The 19,521-nt window shown below is 44.0% G+C and overlaps 1 protein-coding gene across 4 annotated transcripts in view; it reads left to right on the forward strand.

Moving 5' to 3' along the window:
* The window catches only part of TNRC18 (trinucleotide repeat containing 18), a 153,099-nt gene that overhangs the window by 34,444 nt on the left and 99,134 nt on the right, over positions 1–19,521 (forward strand). For 2 of the 4 annotated variants that reach the window (XM_036741224.1, XM_036741225.1), the window contains exon 2: positions 17,164–17,319. The exons of the other annotated variants lie outside the window; for them this stretch is intronic. In XM_036741224.1, coding sequence (XP_036597119.1) covers positions 17,164–17,319 — 156 coding nt within the window. The remainder of the gene's footprint in view (positions 1–17,163; positions 17,320–19,521) is intronic. 4 annotated transcript variants of the gene reach the window in all.

Consider the following 19,521-nt stretch of genomic DNA (forward strand, 5'->3'; position numbering starts at 1 on the left):
TCTTACCTTTTTATTACACTTTAAGCTTTTTGAAGTGATTTCTCATATGTTATTTCACATGAAGGGAAGGGAAAAGGCATTTATTAAACACCTACTGTGTGCCAAGTACTTTAAGAACAACGTTTGATTTGATCTCCTCACGTGACTCTCAAAAAGCCCAGTTAAGTAAATAGCAGATTTTATTACCCCCATTTTGTACGTCACAGAAGATGAGAGCTGGAAAGGACCTTAAAATATGATCTATTCCAACCCCTTCATTTTACAGACAAGGAAATAAAGGTCCAGAAAGAGGACAGAGTCACATGGTTAGTGGCAGGGCATGAACTAGATCTCTACTAAGTTATTTCCTGTCTCAGCCTAGTGTCAATCATCATGATGCCTCCCAGATTTCTCCAAACATCCCTTTCTCTCCCCAGCCAAAATACCTAATAATGGTGGTGATGAGGGGCAGCCAGGTCCACCTGGCCTTTAGTCAGGAAGACCTGAGTTCAAACCCAGCTTCAGATACTCACTAGCTGTGTGACCCTGGGCAAGTCACTTAACCCTGTTTGCCTCAGTTTCCTCATCTGTAAAATGAGCTGGAGAAGGCAATGGCAAACCACCGAAGTATTAATGCCAAGAAAACCCTAACTGGGGTCAGAGTCGATAGAACTGAAACAACTGAACAACCACAGAAGTGGTGGTGATAACTCATCCTTCTATTCTGAGCCCTAAACTCCTTTGTTTGGCTTTTAAAATCCTTCACGATCTGGTTTCCACTTACCTTTCTAGATTTACTGCAAACTACTTGCTCTCCCAGCATTCTCTGTTCCAGCCAGATTCGCTTTCTTGTTGTCACCCAGCATTCCACTTCCTCTTTCCTTGTCTTTGGCCCAGGCAGTCCCTCATGCCTGGAATGCGTTCCCTCTTTAGAATCCCTGGCTTCCTTCAAAGCTCAGCTCAGTTACTACCTCTGACAAGCAAGCCTGATCCTGGTCTAATACTTTTCCCCATCTGGAAATTACTGTTACATTTCCTGTTCTGTGTATTTGTTTCCCCAATGAAATGTGAGTTCTTTTAAAGCAGGGCTGTTTTAATTTTTGACTTTGTATGCTTCTAGGACGCAGTGGCCCTTAACACAAATGATAGTTGTAACCAATGAGTCAAGTCAGTAAACATTTTTAAAGGGTTCCAAGTACAATGCTAAACAGTAGGGACACAAAAAGAAAGGCAGCTCCCCCACAAACAACCCAGTACCTACCCTCAAGGAGTTTACCCTCTACAAACAAGATATATACACCTAGAAAATTAGAGATAACCTGCGGATGGGGTGAGGAAGACACTAATAATTGAGGGGATAGAAAGGGGCTTTTGTTTGTTTGGTTGGTTTTTTGTCAGGCTTTTAGTTGAGATTTGAAGGAAGCCGGGAGACCAAGATGAGGAGGGACAGTGTACCAGGTATGGGGAATAATCAGTGCAAAGGCCAGGATTTGGAAAATGGAGCCCCTTTTTCTAGGAACAGCAAGGTTAGATTCACTGAATTTAGGGGCAGCTTGGTGGCACAGTGGGGAGAGCACCGGCCCTGGAGTCAGGAGGACCTGAGTTCAAATCCAACCTCAGACATGTGACACATGTTCTAGCTGTGTGACCTCAGGCAAGTCACTTAACCTCAATTGCCCTGCCAAAAAAAGCAAAAAAAAAAAATTCACAGAATTGGATTCACTAGAGAGGAGTAAGGGATAAGAAGACTGGAAATGTAGGAAGGGCACAGGTTTAGGACGGGCTTTAAATGCCAAACAGAGCATTTTATATTTGATCCTGGAAGCAAAGGGGAGCCACTAGAGTTTATTGATTAGGGGAGTGATGTGGTCAGACCTGTGATTCAGGAAGATCACTTTGAGTTCTTTGGAGGAAGGACTGGAGTGGGGAAAGACTTGAGGCATCAGGCCAATCAGAAGGCTGTTGAAATAGTCCAGGTGTGAGGTGAGGGTAGGCCTGTAGTGTCAGAATAGACAAGGCGGCATAGATGTTTAGAGATGCTAGTAGGTACCAGATTGGGTGTAAAGAGTGAGAGAGAGCGTGGGGAGTGGCTTGGAAGAATGGTGGTGGCCTTGACAGCAGTAAGGAAGTTAGGAAGAGGGGAGGGTTTTGGGGAAAAGACAATGAGTTCAGTTTTGGAAAGATGTTGGTGAGACTTCTAGCTTGAGATGTCTGTTGTGGTTGGTCCTTCATTTTTGAAGATGACCAGGGACTTCATAGGTGATGTCTCCTTCGTGAATCAGATTTTAAGTGAGGCAGAGTTGGACAAAGTCATTAGCCTCACTCTCTCTCCCTGAGTCAGTGAAGTCCGGTGGTAAGACAAAAGTCAGGATGACTGGCAGTGGCTTGGGGTTCAGCGGGCGACCTTGGCGTTTTCAATGTCTGGTCAAGCTCTAAGCATTCCACAGTGCCTGCTTCAGCCACCTGTACGGCCACTGCAATAAATTGTTCTCATCCACACATTGTGCTGGGGGAAGTTTTCACGTGCTTGGGATGGCACTCCCCTCCCCCCCAACTTACTGATAGTTTTGAGGCTTGTCAGTTACCCTCCACCTGGTTTAGCCCGCTACCTGCAGAGTGTGGCTGCTGCATAGCTTCTTGGAGCCACAGGTGAGACTTGGGTGAGTCAGGTGGGCACCGTAGGTGGATGACCAGCCCAGAAAAGTGCCCAGCAAGCCCTTTGAGATGTCTGATAGGCAGTTGGAGATGAATGCTAATAGCAACCAGCTGGATAAGAAGATTTGAGAATTACAAGCATAGAGGTGAATAATTGAATCTACAGGAATTGGGGAGATCACCAAGCAAGATAGTATAGAGGGAGAAGAGAAGAGGGCCCAAGATAGATCCAGATCCCTGTGGACAGCCATGCTTGGTACCACGACCCGGATGAAGATGCAGCAAAGGAAACTGAGGAGTGGCCAGATAGGTAGGAGGAGAACCAGGAGAATAATGTCACAGAGATCTGGAGAGAAAAGAATGTCAAGGGGGAGAGGGGCTTCGGAGAAGTCAAGGAGGATGAAGATGGAGAAAAAGCCATTGGATGTGGCAATGAAGACAGGATCTTTAATTTCCTAGCTTTGGAGAGTGCCGTTTCAGTCACATAATGAGGGAGGTCGGCATCCAAACGGTAGAGAGTGAAGAAGGAAGGGAGAGCAAAAGTAGGGAAGGCACTGATTCTAAGCCCTGCTGTTTACCACATGCTGTAAGGGCCGACAGAAACACGGTTCTTGACCTCAGGGAGCTCACATTCTAATAGGGGAGACAACATGCAAACAGCTATGTACATGAAAGATATATATGTATATGTATACATATCCCCCCCCCCGTTACTTCCCATTTGTACCGTATCAGCAGATGTAGTAGATATCAAATGTATACTCTACATTATGTCACATATAGTATAAATCTATATATTATGCTAGGATACTATACACAATATAGCATAAATATCCTCTTATATCATGCTGTGTGTGATGATATGACTATATAATAAATCTCTATGGTAAATAGTATATCATGATATATAATGTATAGTTATGTATGATATATATAATTATGTATTACATGTACTATATACAGTATCATATACATATACACACGTGTGTTTAAGTGGTAGGTAATCTCTGAATAAAGTACTAGCCTTAAGAAAGGCCAGATAAGAAAACTCTTCCTAGCCATTACAGCTGGCCCAACATGGAATGGGTTGCTTTGGCAGAAAGCTCCCTGTCGTTTGATGTCTGTACGGATGCCAAGTGGCGATTCATGCATCATGATTAGGTCGAACTGTCTGACCAGTCTCTCACAGCCAGGCACTGGGGTCGAAGCAGTCCCAGTCCTGGCCCTTGAGGAGCTTAGAGTCTATTCCAGGGGTGGGGAACCTGCAGCCTTGAGTCCACATGTGGCCTTCTAGGTCCTCGGGTACGGCCTTTTGAATCTAATTTTCACAGAACAAATCCTTGTATTAAGGGGATTTATTCTGTGAAGTTTGGATTTAATTAAAGGGCCTGCTGTAGTCAGTCTGTTAACCTGTCTGTTTATTAAGGGCCTGCTGTATTTCAGGCACTGTGCTAAATACTGGAGGTCCAAAAAGAAAAGACTAAAGATGATCTTTGCTCTCAAGGAACTCCCATGGGGGAAGATACCATATAAAAGGAGGCTGTAAAGGGATGGGGAGTGTGGAGCACATGAGGAAAGTCTGAAGGAGTTCTGTCTGGGGAGGAATGATGAAATTGCTGCTCTGGGTACCCTCCTCAAGTGGGATCTGGAATCTCCACTGTCCATGCTCCACTGTGTCCAATCAGAGGGAGGGAGGGGCCACAGGCGGGGAGTACTGAAGAGGGCTGATAATGATGACTTTCTGGAGGGCATGATGAAATTTGGACGACTTCAGTGGGTGGGAAATAATCTGGTCTAAAGGGAAATAACATGGAGATATATACATATATATATATGTACATAGAGCATATAAGTAACATGAAGCAGATTCAAGGTCCTCTTGGGGAAGGGGGAGTAGGGTGCTAGCTAACAGAGACCAGGAAAAAGTCTTTTTCAGAAGATGAAGCTTGAGTGGAGTCAAGAAGGAAACCAGTGACTCCAAGAGGTAGAGGCATGGTTGGGGAGGGGGATGGAATATTGCATGTGAGGAGTTGTAGGAATTCTTGGTACCATAGAGTACAAGGTTTCTGCATGGTCCTTGGAGAAAACCAGACCTTATTCCTTCTAGGCGAAGGTGGAGAGAGAATAGGCCTGGTCAGAGGCTCAGCTCACATTAAATGAGCAGGGTTTGTAGCTCTCGGTGTCTTGGGTGTGGTGGGCACTGGCCTTGTTCCTAAAAATGTACTAATGAGTTGGCTGAATGAGTAATCTAATCAGTGGGGTGAGAAAACTCCTGGCTGAGTGCTTTAGTGCTTATGTAGGGAGGACTATAATGCTCCTACCTAAAGCTTTGTGGAGGGGATTCTTCGGTTGCTTTTTGGTAGTACCTAAAATAAGTGAGATGCACCCACCTTTGGAAGACATGGAGCATGTAGGAGACAGAAACAGCTGGAGCGTCTGCAGGCTGAGAAACCAACCTGGCCAAGTAAGGCTATCACCAGTGGATCCCAGTCTGGGCTGTGAGTGACCTTAAGTGTTTGGGGGACGGGTGCGGGGGCCACCAAGGGAGAAAGGCAAATGAGCTGTCCTGAGAGAATTCATCCAGCTACTTTGTGTTGGAGAAGTGTTGTTAACCCAGTCTTTGGAATACTCCCTTCTAGTTCTTGGACGTGGAAAGTCCAATAGGATATATTTCCCAGGTTGAGGGTATATATTTTCTTTTCATATATTTCCCCAATTTTATTTTCTTAAACATTTTATTATTAAGAATTTGACGTACACCAAAAACCATGATCATGCCCTCATAAAAAGAATAAATATAGATTGTATATGAAACTGAGAATCTCTTATATTTTAAGTATACAATAAATTTAAAATGGTTCTTCATTTAAAAATGTTTTTTGTTCTGAACTTGAACACCAAAAAAAGTTTTTTTTGAAAGAGCATTTCCATATACGCAGCCAGACACACAAAAAGAGGATTCTATATGAAACCATGAATCTCCATTTCATACTATTTGCTTTTTAAAAACAAACTATATAATAAATTGCGCACATTACTTTCAAAATTGTCTTGATTGTGCTTCCTTCTGAACTTCTCTCTGGTGCATTTTTTTTTAAAAGTATTTCCATTACTTCATTTATTCACTTTTTGGCATCACTATTGTTAATTCAACTTTGAAGCTCAGGCTCTGGAGCTCTTTACTGGGGACTGAGTATATCGAGAGTCCTCTGTTGCTGGTTGGCCTCAAGCCCATCCAGTCATCCACCCACTGTCCACCATTCCACAATCGTGCCACCTGCCTAGCTTCTGGACACAATACCACCTTACCACCTCCACCCCCCTCCCCAAAAACTTTTGCTTTGAGCACAGAAATCCTTTGTACCGTGAAATGAATGAAAGTGTAAAAGCTCTTTGTAAACCTTCCTGTGATATAATACTGGTTGTAATTACATTTGCTTCTGGGAAGGGTGTGTCAATTGATTGATTGTCCCATGGATAAACTTATCTTCCCGGTAAATCCTTAGATCTAAGGCCCTTGGCTATCACTTCCTGGGTTGTTTTATCTGGTTAGAATATGAACTCCTCAGGGTCAAAGATCTCATATTCATTATTTGTATCACCAAAGTTTAGCAGAGTGCTTAGCAACTTAAGTGTAACCTTTAATAAATGTTTTTTCATTCATTCATTAAAGGGTCTATGTAATATGAGTTGTTACCTATGCCTGCTAGAAGACTAAAGTAGTAGAAAAAAATCAAAAGACTCAATTTTGAAGTCAGGTTTTTACTTCTATCTTTGCGACCCTGGGCAAGTAAGTAATTCCATCTCCTTGAGACTCATTTTCCTCATCAATCAGATGAGAGGTTAAGTAACCCTTCCAGCTCCTGATCCTATGATTTATAGCATTCTGGTTTTTCTGGGCCACTGGTCTCCATAATCTAGGGTTGCCATATCCAATAAATATTTGACTGGGACTCGCCTTTCTCCTAAAAGGGCCACCAGGCATCAACAGGGATGGCAACAACCCTTATCTCGAAATAAAAATTCAATTAAATAAAAAGGTTCTTAGGATTTAGGATGGGAAAGGAACTTAGAGCTCAGATATTGTTAAAAGGGAGACTGAACCCTAGATTGCTGAAGTCCTTAAGTTGTTACCAGTACCCCTTGCTCTGGATACAAGGAAGAAAGACATTAGCTCTTGTTCATGACGGGGCTTAGTTAGACTATATTGAAATCAAGATAGGGTTCTTATGCCTGGGTCCCTTTTGTCCAGATTCTAGGGAATAATGTAGCGTGTGTGACATCCAGTCTCTAGGGTCCCTGTCCAACCTGGAGGTAGCTGCTTGAGGCCATTGGAATTGAGAACTCCCACTAACATATGCTACCTTTGAAGGAAAGAAAGGAAGGATGAATGAAAAAGCATTTATTAAACACTTACTCCATTCTAGGAACTCTGCAGAGCTGGGGATACAAATATAAAAAAATGAAACATTTCCTGACTTGTAGAAGGTTACGTTATAATTGGGCTGAATAACAAATAAGGGCCCCTCATTAAAATCCAGTTCACTTGCTAGTCATGGCATCACCTTCCTGATGTTATGGTCCTCTTCGAGAAGGAAGGACAAAGGACCACAGGGAGCAGAAACCAGGATAGGGAGTTTTGGTCTAGGGAGTAACAGTAAATCTTAAGAGTAGTCAGTGGAAGGGTGAGGCTGGGAGTGTTATGTATGGGTGCTGTGGAGCTCTAGTTTATATGTGGTAGAATTTTTATGTTTCTGGAAGAATTATTTAAAAATTAAAATTTTCAGGTATGCTATGGACCTGCCACGTAAGTTCACCTCAATTTCTGGTAAGGTCTTAGTTGCCCCTCAAATACTTTGTACATCACGGAAGCTAGGAGGTACAGTGAATAGAGGGCTGGGCCTATAGTCAGGAAATCCTGAGTTTATAGCCTCCCTTAAGTACTAGCTGTGTGACCCTGGGGCAAGTCACTTAACTTGTCTGCCTCAGTTTCCTCAAATGGGGATAATAAATGACCCACCTCTCAGGGTTGCTATGAAGATCAAATGAGATAATCTTTTGTAAATTCTTAGAACATAGTGGGTACTTAATAAATGCTTGTTCCTTCCCCTCCCCCAAAAAGCGCTTCTTAAGCGTGTTTTACTGTACTAGGAATATAGAAGGCATTAGTTTTTAGAATTCTTGCGAACCTGGCCATGTCACTCCCCTTCTCATGAATCAGTTTATTCATCTGTAACATGAGGTGATTAGACTTAGATGTCATCAGAGGTCCTTCTCAGCTCTTACATTTTATAATTCCTACCTTTGTACATTGGCTGCTCTTTACAGTGAAAGTTTATGTTTATAATGATGGACCTGGAGGTACCTTGTAAGAGCCTAGGATCATCCCTTTAGAGTTGGGCAGTACCTCAAAGGTCATCTGGTCCAACCCCCTCATTAGACAGAGGATGAAACAGAAGCCCAGCCAGGTGATCCAGAAGTCACTTCTGAATAATCGAGGAAAGATTCAATTATGTTCAGTATAGTTTTATTGTTGAATAAATAAATACATCTAATTGCTGAGTAGAGCATTTCTTGGAAAATCAAACCCTGGTTCTCTGTATTCACGATAATTCTTTGTTAACTGGCCAATAACTGCTGTGTATCAGAGAGAAGAGAGGCACCAGTTCAGCCACCAAATCCACTTCCTGACTTTTTTGGAGAGACTTGGATTTTGCTCCCCCCCCCTTTTTTTTAAGTTGAAAAGAATTGGAATTTCAGAAAAGCCCCAGAGAATTTCAAATATTCCATTTAACAATGGCCCTGTCTCCTCCCTCTGGATTTCCATATTGATTCTCCAGAGGAGCGTCTAGGCCTAGATCTTTATAGAGTCACAGAATTGATTAGAAACTGTCTAGTCCAGGGGTGGGGAACCTTTGGCCTCGAGGCCACATATGACCCTCTAGGTCCTCAAGTGCAGCCCTGTGACTGAATCTCTTGAGGACCTAGTAGTCCAGTCTTCTCATTTGATAGACAGGGAAACTGAGGCCCCATAAGGGGGGAAGTGAACTGCCCCAAACCACACAGATACTAAAGTGGCTCTAGGACTGGACCAAGGTCTTCTTAGGCCAAGTTCCGGGGTTCCCCAGAAGATACCGTCTCTAAGGTGCCACTTCCTATTAGAGGTCTTCCATAGGATTTAGTGCTAGAAATAAACCAGTATTCATATAGCACTTGAAGGTTTTGCAAAGCATTTTACAAACGTTATCTCATTTTATTTTCACGATGACCCTGGGAGGGGGGTGCTTATTATAATCCCCATTTTACAGGTGAGGAAAATGGGGCAGACATTAGTCAAATGACTTGCCCCAGGGTCACACAACTATTATCAGAGGCGAGATTTGAACTAGTTGTCTGCTAGCTCAGTGCTCTTAAACCACTACTCCAGTTAACTGGAAAAGACTCTAGAGTCATTTTACAGATGAGAAAACTGAAGCACAAAAATATTAAGTAATTTGCCCAGTATCACACAGAACTAGTAGCATCCAAGCCCCAGCTCTGAATCCAGTGTCCTTACCCTCACCGCCTTATCCGGATTTCCCCAAACCCACCCCCTAAGTTCTTAGCACTCTCCCTCTTGAAAATTGCTTTTATTTACTTATGTTTTTATAGCATTCATCTTCCCTCCCCCCCCCCCCATCCAACCCCACAAGTACTTAAGCTGCTTGTGGGCAGGGCCTATTTATTTTGTGTTCCCTGGTGCTTTTTAGGCACTTACTATCTGTTTGTTGAATGGGTAATCCCGTCCCTGGATTTGCTTCCAGGTGTTCTAGCCCCATCCCAGGGAGTTCCTGTTTGGCAAAGTTGTCATGACTTAAATAACGGTGTCAGAAACATAAGCAGTTATCATAGTCTATGGCTTCTTGCTGTAAGGCAGTAGAAATACCAGAACCGGAGGGGTTCTTAAGCTTTTTTGTTCCTTGGACCCCTTTGGCAATCTGAAAAAGCCTGTAAGTCCCTTCTTAGAATACTTACATTTACATTGAAAGGAAAAGCTGAATTTCAGTGGGACGTTAGTGAAAGTAAAGATGTCATTTTTCCTCATCTAAATTCACAGATAGCCCTCCTGACATCTATTCATAAGGGTGGGGAAAGGTCTGCGGATACCAGATTAAAGAACCCTTGTTCTATGAGGCCTGGCAAACAGATCAAATTTAAGAAGGTTCTTCCATTCCTGGGGGAGAGGGGAAGGTAGAGAGAACTGATAAACATCGAAAGGCTTTTTAATTAGAAAGCCCACATGTAGTGACTAGTGAGAGGCAGAACTCATTGGTATATTCCTGACTGGGCAGCCTGATTAGTCAAGGTCAGCTCTTTGAGTCAGTCTCCTAGGCCTCTGGAACATGGGCTAATACTGAAGGAGGAAAGGAAGGCAGAATTGAAGAGAGAGGGAGTAGATCTGGCAGAGAGTAGGGGGAATAGCCCTCTAAGGACGCCTATTAAAATCGGTGACCCAGCCAGAGGGGAGCGGGAGGAGGGAAAGGCAGAGAGTGTGTGTGTTTAGGGGGTAGTAATAGTAATGCGCTCCCTTCCTCAGCTACATTTACATATAATTAACACATTGCTTACTTTGGCTGTTCTCTCCAATCCTTTAATTCTCAGTTTTCTAGTTATGCTTTTATCATGGATCTCATTTTTGGATTATCCTTTCCATTCTCAGATCCACTCCTCCCACTTTTACTGACTTGGCTCCCCTCCCCAATCCTTGGGCATTCAAGCAGGTGACATTTGCTTGAGTATCTGTATCCACACTAGGCAGATTCTTCTCATAGGCAGTGAGAGAGAGAAGAGAAATAGAGAGTCGGAGGGAAAAGGTAAATAATGGGGAAGAAACCAATGAAAGCCTTCTTCAGGCTATAGGTAATGGCCCTGGGAGGGATGGCTCTGGACAAATATCTGTATCTGACATGGTATACTTCCACCAGTCATGGTTTTGGCATGGTATACTTAGTAACTTAATGTCTGACCTTTGGAGAAATTACCCAGAACCAACCCTAGGGACAAGGGCATTAACAACAGAGATGTGCTTGGCAAGTCACACATCCCTGGGGATAGGTGTGTGTTGAGTTAATTAAACGAACATTTCCTAAGTATTTTAACAGAGTACTGTGTTGGGCACTGGGGAAGATGCAGTTTACAAAGGAATGGTTCCTGCCCTGATGGACATTACAGTCTAGGTCAGAAATAAGATGAGAAACACCTAGCTATAGTATGCAATATTATGTGACAAGTATATTGACACATGCGGAGTACATAAGAAAAAGGTTTGGAAGAGATGCTATGAGAGTTTACAGATGAGAGATATCCCTTTGCCTTGATGATGGGGATCAGTGGAGTTGACATCTTGTTAGGTTTTGGGCACAGTAGTGCACCGAGATTCTGCAGTAATCCGTGGAGATTTGGTCCATGTGTAGCAAAGCTATGAGCACTCTGAGAGGCTTGAGGGAGTAGGATGTTAGGTAGGATGGGCCAGAGCTCTGGTACAAAGGGAGGCCACAGAAACTCCCCCATACCTGATTCCACAGCACATTTTCCTTCTTCTTGAGGCAGGCCATGTTTGGGTTTGGGAATGATGGGACATTAGAAACATATTCTGAAGTGGTAGTTAGAGGAGAAATAAAATTGACCTTGGTGATGAAGGTGGTGATGATCTCATCTCCCATCTCCTCCTTTGACCTGGCTGTATCCCATGCATGGAAAGTACTCCTTCCTCATCTGCCTCTTGGAATACCTGGTTTCTCTTAAGACTCAGCTCAAGGGCCACCTTTTACATGAAGCTTTTTCTGATATCCACCTTCCCCCCAGCTGCTACTGTACCCTCCCTTCCCCCCATCACATCTTTGCATCTATGTTTATACACACAGACACATATATATTTATATATACACATACATATACACACATATATATATATCTATGTTAAATGACTTGCCCAGAGTCCCACAGATAAGTGTTTGAGATTTGAACTCAGATTTTAATTCTGGTCTTCCTAAGGCCAGTCACAGAGCCGTATCTATCATATTAGCTAGCTGTTTATTATTAATGTACAGGGTCCTTTGCTAGGGGCCTGGTATGCAAAGACAAAAAATGAAATAGTCTACTAGGAGAGGATACAAAAAACACTAATGTCTAGGGTGGGGGTCAGGAAAGGACTCCTGTAGGAGATGACTCGAGAGAGATGGGTGTTGAAGAAAACTAAGCTTCTGTGAGTGAGGCAAGGGACAGTATTCCCAACTTTAGACTCTGTGGAACGGATGGACTTTTTTAAGGTCAATAAATGAGGATTATAACTTTGGTCTCTCTGACTTGGTCCATAAGGGCAAGTCTTTCTCATTGTCTTTCTTTCTGGGAAGCATCCATCCAGGGTTTTTGGTTTCCATGTAACTCTGGGATATGGACAAGGAAGGCTATTTCCAGAGTCTGTCTCTCAGTGCAGAGGAGCAGCCCTACAGGTAATTAAATTTTTTTTTTTAACTTTCTCCCTTACAGCTTGACATAGGACTTGTATAACAGTATCTAAAAGCGTCTGCATACACTAATGAGGGAGGGAGTGGGGAACTGGGAGATAGAGAAAATCTGAATTGGAATTATGAAGAGGATAGCCACCTCTTGGTAATTGGCCGTGGACTGGGCAAGATATATTAGGAGTTGATAAGGGAGAAATCTCTTATGACCCATTGAAAGCTTTCTGGCAAAGAAGAGGTTAATATGTAACTTGCCCTCCTGGCAGGCAGGGCATTGAAGTAGTACTGGAAACATTTTGTAGCATTTTCCTGGATTTCTAAGGACTTCAAAACCATAGTAATTTCCTCTCATCTGATGCAATTCCTCATTCTGCTCTGGCAGCTCTAAGGCTACCCTCTGCCTTTTTATGTGATTATATTTACAAAATCCGAATTGAAAAGATATAGACTAGATTTCCTGGAATATTAATCAACATTTATTAAGCACCTACTATATGCCAGGCCCTGTGCTTAGCTGCTTGGGATACAAATGAGAAAAACATGGTCCCTGCCCTTGAGGAGCTTACAGTCTGATGAATGAAAATGAGACGTGAAAGGAAACTGAAAACTGATGTGTTGGGGTGGGGTGGGGGTTGGGGTGCATGCGCCTGACATGGTGTTCTTTGGAGTCTGGGCAAGCTGAGCTACTGATGGAAAATGGAGTTATGTGCCCTCTTTAAGGGAAGGCTTTGGGAGGAATTTAATGCTCTGACCTTTATCCCTCTAATCAGAGGGGAAGAGGCCACTAAGGGTGAGTTGAGAAGGTGTTGAGTATCAAAATCTCAATAAATCTGCATGGAGATAAGATTTCTGGTGATCAGCTTATCCTGGGTAGGGTATGGTGTTGCATTGAGTCAAAACTATGCTGAGATGCTGATGGAAAATGGAGTGTTGTAGTTTTCTGTTACTATAATCAGGGCAGGGAACATTCACAAAATATCATCCCCATATTAAAAATACCAAATAGAGCTGACTTACAGTACTACACATAACCACTAGGTGCTGCTGTCTTAGAATATTACATATAAACTCCTACCTTAATTGGGCTTTAAGCATCAGGCTTTGGGTTATAGCTCATATTTATAGTGTGCTTTACAGTTTGCAAAGTGCTTCATTCCTTGTATTATCAAATTGGTTCATTCAGAATTTAATATATTGTGTTTGCCTGAGGTGGGTACAACCTTATGTAAGGTAGCATCCTACCCTTAAGGATTTTATGGTTTAGAAGGGGAGACAAGACATAGACATAAATAATTTGCATTGAAGGTAGAATATGATAAATGTATAAGAGCCAAGTGTTTATACTGGGGGATACCTATCATTGGTTTTAATTTTTCTTTATCTAGTACTGGGGCCTTCTTGGCTTGACCAATCTCTTCTAAAGCTTATGCTTTGTATGTATGTATAATACTTAGGCTAGTCTAGGTTCATCTGGAAATCCTTCCCTGTGCCTGGAATGCTTTTCTCTTCTCTAACAAGCCCATAGCAGTGTTCATTTGCTGTTGTGCCTCCTGGACAGGAGTAGTTTGATCTTAAGAGACAGCAGAGGATTAAACCAGGAACCTCTTCCTGGAAGAGGATTTTTCTCTTGGGCTTAGGTTGTCCTCCTTCCCCCTTCTCCTTAACGGTGAGATCCCTATAGTTGTTTCAGATTAGGGTGGGTCACAAATTGGATAGCCTCTACCCAAGGACTTGGGGAGCTGGTGTCATTGACCCTAGGAGTAGGGGCAGCCTTCACTGGGGCCCTCAGAACCGTCTTTGGTTGGCTAGAGCCGTTGGTGGCATCCGGGCACCTGCCCCCAGCCAGGCTGTTTCTCTCCCATCATGGTATCCCCTCCCGCTTGACATGGTCATCTATCAAAAGGCAGTCATAGGAGCTATACATATATGACGTTGGTGGTTAGACATATTTCACAAGAAGTGGGGGCCTCCAGAGAGGCTGACAGGCCACATCTGTTTTGGGCTGTGTCGGAGGAAGGGAAGACCATGGGGAGGTTTATGTAACTGATTGTGCAAACTTTGAGGGCTGCTGGCTGCTGGGTACTGGTTTCTGGCTTCCGGAGTGGGCCTGTCAGGGGCAGGGGGAGGAGGAAGCTGTCGCCTCGGATTCCTGATTTTACCCACCCTGGGCACAGAGTAGGCTGCTCGGGCTGCCCTCCCCAACAGCTGTCTGCCCTGCTTGCTACTGGATGGACACCTGCCCCTGGTAATGCCCCCGGAGCCAGCCGATGGGGCCACAGCACTACAGGAGTGGGCCAGTCATGGAGTCTTTCTGTCTAGCAGGCAGGTCTCTACAATGGGAAATAGGGGGTGAGATCTGCTGCTGGACATTGGGAGCGCCTTCTACTGTTGGATGGGGACAGTGGAGGGGAGAAAGGGGGCTGATTATAGAGTACGTATGAGGAATATAAAGGGCAGGTACAAAGAAGAATTCAGTTGGATAGCAACCACTTCTAATTTTTCTCTTTTCCCTTAGACTTGCTTTAAGTCTGACTTAGAATGAAAGAATTTTCAGGTCCATGAACACTAGTGGTAGCCTGCAACATTCTCAGGGAACTTTTGCTACCCACAGAGGGTAAGAAGGTAGCCAAGGGCTCTTGAGCTGGTGGAAGTAATAGCCCAGTCCAAGTTCTGTTCACCTTTGTTCTCCCTTTAAGCCTAGTGTGTTTTATTTTGTTTTTTAGGTTCAGTCTCATTTCTTTTTTTTTTTTTCAGTCTCATTTCTTTAAGCCTTGAGCTTTTTCATAGGGTTGCTCAGGTCTACCCCTGGGGGTTCCCAGAATGGGAAAGAGGGGGATCCTGGGAAAGAGGAAGTTCCAGTTAAACCCTTGAGAGGGCACCAGTAGCCATCCCCAATAGGCATACTTGATATAGCTCATTGGTATTGCTTTCTAGACAAATGTTTCTGCTTAGCTAGCTTTACTGAAGGGAGTAAAGGAGGAGTTAAACGAGCAATAGAGGAAGGTGTGGTCAGTTGGGGGTAAAGAGAGGGCAGGGGTATGGTCAACTTTTCTCTCCTTATGTTTTTGCTCTGCATTTTTATTCTATGCTCAGCAAAAGGGTCATGCAGACTGACGCCAAGCCTGTTTTCCCCACCTTCCCTGCTTAACCAAACCACTTCTGCATCTGCTGAGGCTTTCCCAGGAAAATGACCTACAGACCCAGCAGCTAGCTCATTAGCAGGTTTCAGATGCCCCCTTTCCACCCTGGCCAAAGGGCAAGCTTGCCTTCTCCCCACAGCTTGATTAAAACATACCGACCATCCAAGAACAGAAGAGTCCCTGTTCCTTTTGTTGGAGGAGGGCTGGAAGGAGAGTAACGGCTTATGTTGAAAGCCCTTACCAGATTCTGTTAGGTTTGGTGGTAGGAGCCAGTGTGCCCCCTCCCTTCCTGGCCTGACCTTTCAGCCCCCTAAATATGGGCATTCAACAAAGGTCTGTCTGTTTCTAGGCCCCCAGCTCTCTCTCTCTTCTCCTCCCTCTGCTCTCTTCCTCCATTCCCAATGATTTCTACTTTCACCTCTATACAGACAACTCCTACATCTCTCGACCTCTCTCCAGAGTTCTTGACTCGCATTTGCAGCTGGCTATTGGACATTTTCACTATTCAATACCAAACTGTACTTGTAAAAGGAGGCAATTAGACTAATCTTTTTTTTTAACATGAGAAGTCATGCAAAACTTATTTCTAAATTAGCTATGTTTCAAAAAAGCAAAAAAAAGGTACAAAGCAATATGCTTCAATTTGTACCCAGAGTTCATCAGTGCTCTCACCAGAGAGTTCTTTGGAATTATCTTGGATAGCTAAGTCTCTTGGTAGCTAAGTCTCTTGCATTTGATCATTGTTACAATGTTGCTGTTACTGTGTACAAAGTTCTCCTGGTTCTTTCACCTAACTTTGCATCAATTCATGTAAGTCTTCCCAGGTTTTTCTTCCCATTCTCAAATGTCACACTTCTTCATGAGTGAAATTAGAAAGACTTGAGGAATTAGGAAAACTTGATTTCAAAGTCTAGCTGTGTGATTCTATATAGGCAAGTCATTTTTATCTTTTTGAGCTTTGGTTTTCTCTTCTGTAAAATGGGGATAACAGTACCTGTATTGCCTGTCTCACAGGGTTGTGAGAGTGGCAATTTGTATCCCTTAAAGCACTAGGGAAAATAGCTTAAATGCTACCTCCTCCAGTGATTGCTTCCCTTTTTACTTCTGCTGGAAAGCACTTTTCTTTCCCTCTTCTGGGTTCCCAATGCACATAGTTTGTATCTATCACATGGCACTTGGACTACCTTTGTATTGTCTATCGCATATATATCTCATCTTATCCCCCCTGACTAGATTGTAAAGTTGGTGAGAGCAGGAATAGTGTCTTCATAATATTTTCCCTTCCCTCAGTCTCCTGCCTAGATCATTGCTTTGCATATGGTCTGTGCTTAATAAAAGGTTGTTGAATGAATAAACGAGGAAAGTTGGAGCCTCCCAGAAGCTCTGTCCCTTTCCCAATGTCTCTTTGCTTTGGTCTTGTTAAAGTGGTCTAAGTGGGATGTCCTAGAACAAGAATCCTTTTCAGTTCTTCTGTGTAGGCTCTGAAATATTGCAATATATGGCTTATGTGATCATTTTGCCATTTTGTCTCTTCTTCCCTGTCCCCTAATTTCAGAATGGGTGAGTCCCTGATAGTTGATAGGAATTACCGAGGAAAAGTGGTTGGGAGGGGTGGGGGTGGGGATTGGGGGCTTCAAACGTGAGACTCGAAGTTCGGTCCTGTTAAGAATTGATTGGCATTTGGATAGGTTTGGTAGAATGTGCCAGATGGGGGAATAAACTATGACGATAAAAAGAAAAGGAGATTCCCATCCATTGGGACAGGTGCTGCTCCAGAGAGGCTGGAGCAATGAATGGGATAGGGAGGGTGGGAGGGGAACTCTGGGTTAAACTGCCTTAAACCTGCTGCCTAACCCTGACTTCTTTCTCCATCCTTCCCCATTCAGGTGAGGCCTTCCTGGGTGGGTTTGTGGCCAGCGGACTAGGGACCTCCTCCACACCCCATGGAAGCCCTGCCCCTTTGCCCTCTGACCTTCCCTTCCGGTCACCTACCCCCAGCAACCTGCAGATGGTGCACCTGTGGGCCGCCCACTCCCATGAAGGTAATGACCCGTCCTGAGCCTGAGTGTCAGTGTTCCTCCTCTTCCCATCTTTCCTAGGCCGAGGGGGCAGAGTGGGGATCCTGGTATCCTGAGGCATCTTGGAGTCCAGAGAAGAAGTAGGGGAGCCAACGGAGGTGGGGAGGGGCTCAGTACCAGAAAGCAGAGGCTTCAGTCAAAGACAGTATGGGCGATGGAATATAGGAAGGAATCGCTGTCTCCTGGGATCTTGTAGCTCTTGAGTCCTCCGACTCATCTTCCCTTTAACCAGAGGGTCGGGGATGGGGGGGTGAGCAGGATGAACAGCAGGAAGGGGTTTTCCCTGTTCCCCAGTAGCAAGCAGTTTGGCTCTGTGCTGCTCTGTGATGTTGACCATGGCTGAATGTTTTCTTTCTCTGACCAAAAGCCATCCTCAGGCTAGGAGGAAAGCCTGAGGGGAGCAGATTTATCAGGATTTCTCTCTGGCTTTTCTCACATTTTCTTGCTTCTGCTATTCTCAGTACAGTACTGAATAGGAGAGCCAGTGTGGTGTGATAGAGAGACAGCTTGAAGTTTGTACAACTTGGATTTGAACCCAAGTGCTTGTGCTCTACACACACACACACACACACACACACACACACACACACACACACACACACACACACCCCCAAGTACTCTGAGATGATTTGTTGCTGTGGAGGCACTGATCTGAATTGGGGGAGGGTGTTTCATCACCTGGGAGCTCCTTACAGACACCTTTGAAATCACAAGTCTGGACCAAAAAAAGAAAGAAAAAATATTCTGGACAAAAGCCTGGATAGGGATAGGCTTGGGAGAAAAGGGGCCCCAGAGATATACAGCTAGTTAGTGGCATCGCCAGAACTAATATGCTAATAACTAGTATTTCTAGAGTATTTTTAAGGTCTACAAAGTGCTTTTCCTTTGTTTGGCGCTCTCTACCACTCCTTTTACCTTCTTTTCCTTACGTTCTCACCCCTTCCCCCAACCTAACACAGTACTGGATACTCATCAGACTCTCAATAATAAATAATGAAGGAGTGGCTGGCCGGCTGGCTGATCAGCCGGTCACCTAATGAGAGATGGGGAATTTGGCCTGCACCTGATGAGGCTGTTTCCTTGTATGGAAGAACATAGTTCATGACCAGTTAACCCCAGGACCTCTGGTTGACTGATTTTTGCTGGCTGACTCAGGTTCTGGGGTTCTGAAATGGCTGTTCATTCCCACAGCCCTGTCTTCCCTCTCATCAAGGCCTCCTTGTCCTAGCCTGAGTTCCTGCAACCTGGGCCTGGCATCTCTGAATCAGTACCTCTGAGACTGGCATTTCTTAGGAAGGGGGGGGCGGCGTGATTTGGTAGTGTAAGGGATCCAGGGATAGAGAGCTTTCAGACCTGAAATACCATCTGGGAGGTGAGGGGGCAGGGATGGGGATTCTGGATTTTGATGAAAAGAAAGCTCCTTGTGGTTACAAGTAGGGTGGGCTGGGTCAAGGATGACAAGTTCCAGATAGAGAAGAAGGTGTTCTAGGGCCTCTAGACTCTTTTGGGGAAGGGGGGTGTCTCTGGTATTTTTCCCAATCTACCTACCTTTCTCAAGAGTTTTTAACCTTTTTTGTTTCGTGGACCTTTTGGCAGTCTGGTGAAGCGTTGTGGACACCTCAGAATAATGTTTTCAAAGAATAACAGAGGAGACCAATTATATTGAAATACAGTTATCAAAATATTTTTTAAAAAGCAAATTTATGGACCCTAGGTTAGGAACCCCTCTCTGCCTTAGCTGGTATAATGGAAAAGAGACATGGGCCTAGGAGTTAGGAAGCTGTTTGTGGCTCAGTTACAGACTCTTCCAGTTACATCTTTAGATCTGTTTTCCTGATCTGTAAAATGTATAATACTTGTCCTGCCTATCTTGTAGTTGTGAAGGAGCAAGAGTGAGAGAACCTGTATTAAGTTACTTTAAAAACTGTAATGGGGTATATAGTGTGGAATGGTATTCTTGGGGTCAGGGAATGAATAGACTAGTGACATTCTTTGGTCCCATCTAAGTGGTCCAGTGGGCTAAAAAAAAATCTGTGACTGACCCCTCTGCTAGCCTAGCCAGATGTGAGAAGAGTCCCCAGAAAGCCGCTTTCCCACTAAGACTTTAATACTCATCCCCAAATTCACAAAGCGCTTTACGGTTTCCAGAGCACTTTCACAAATAGG

Source organism: Trichosurus vulpecula, chromosome 1, assembly GCF_011100635.1.
Source record: "Trichosurus vulpecula isolate mTriVul1 chromosome 1, mTriVul1.pri, whole genome shotgun sequence".
In the NCBI taxonomy this organism is placed as follows: Eukaryota; Metazoa; Chordata; class Mammalia; order Diprotodontia; family Phalangeridae; genus Trichosurus; species Trichosurus vulpecula.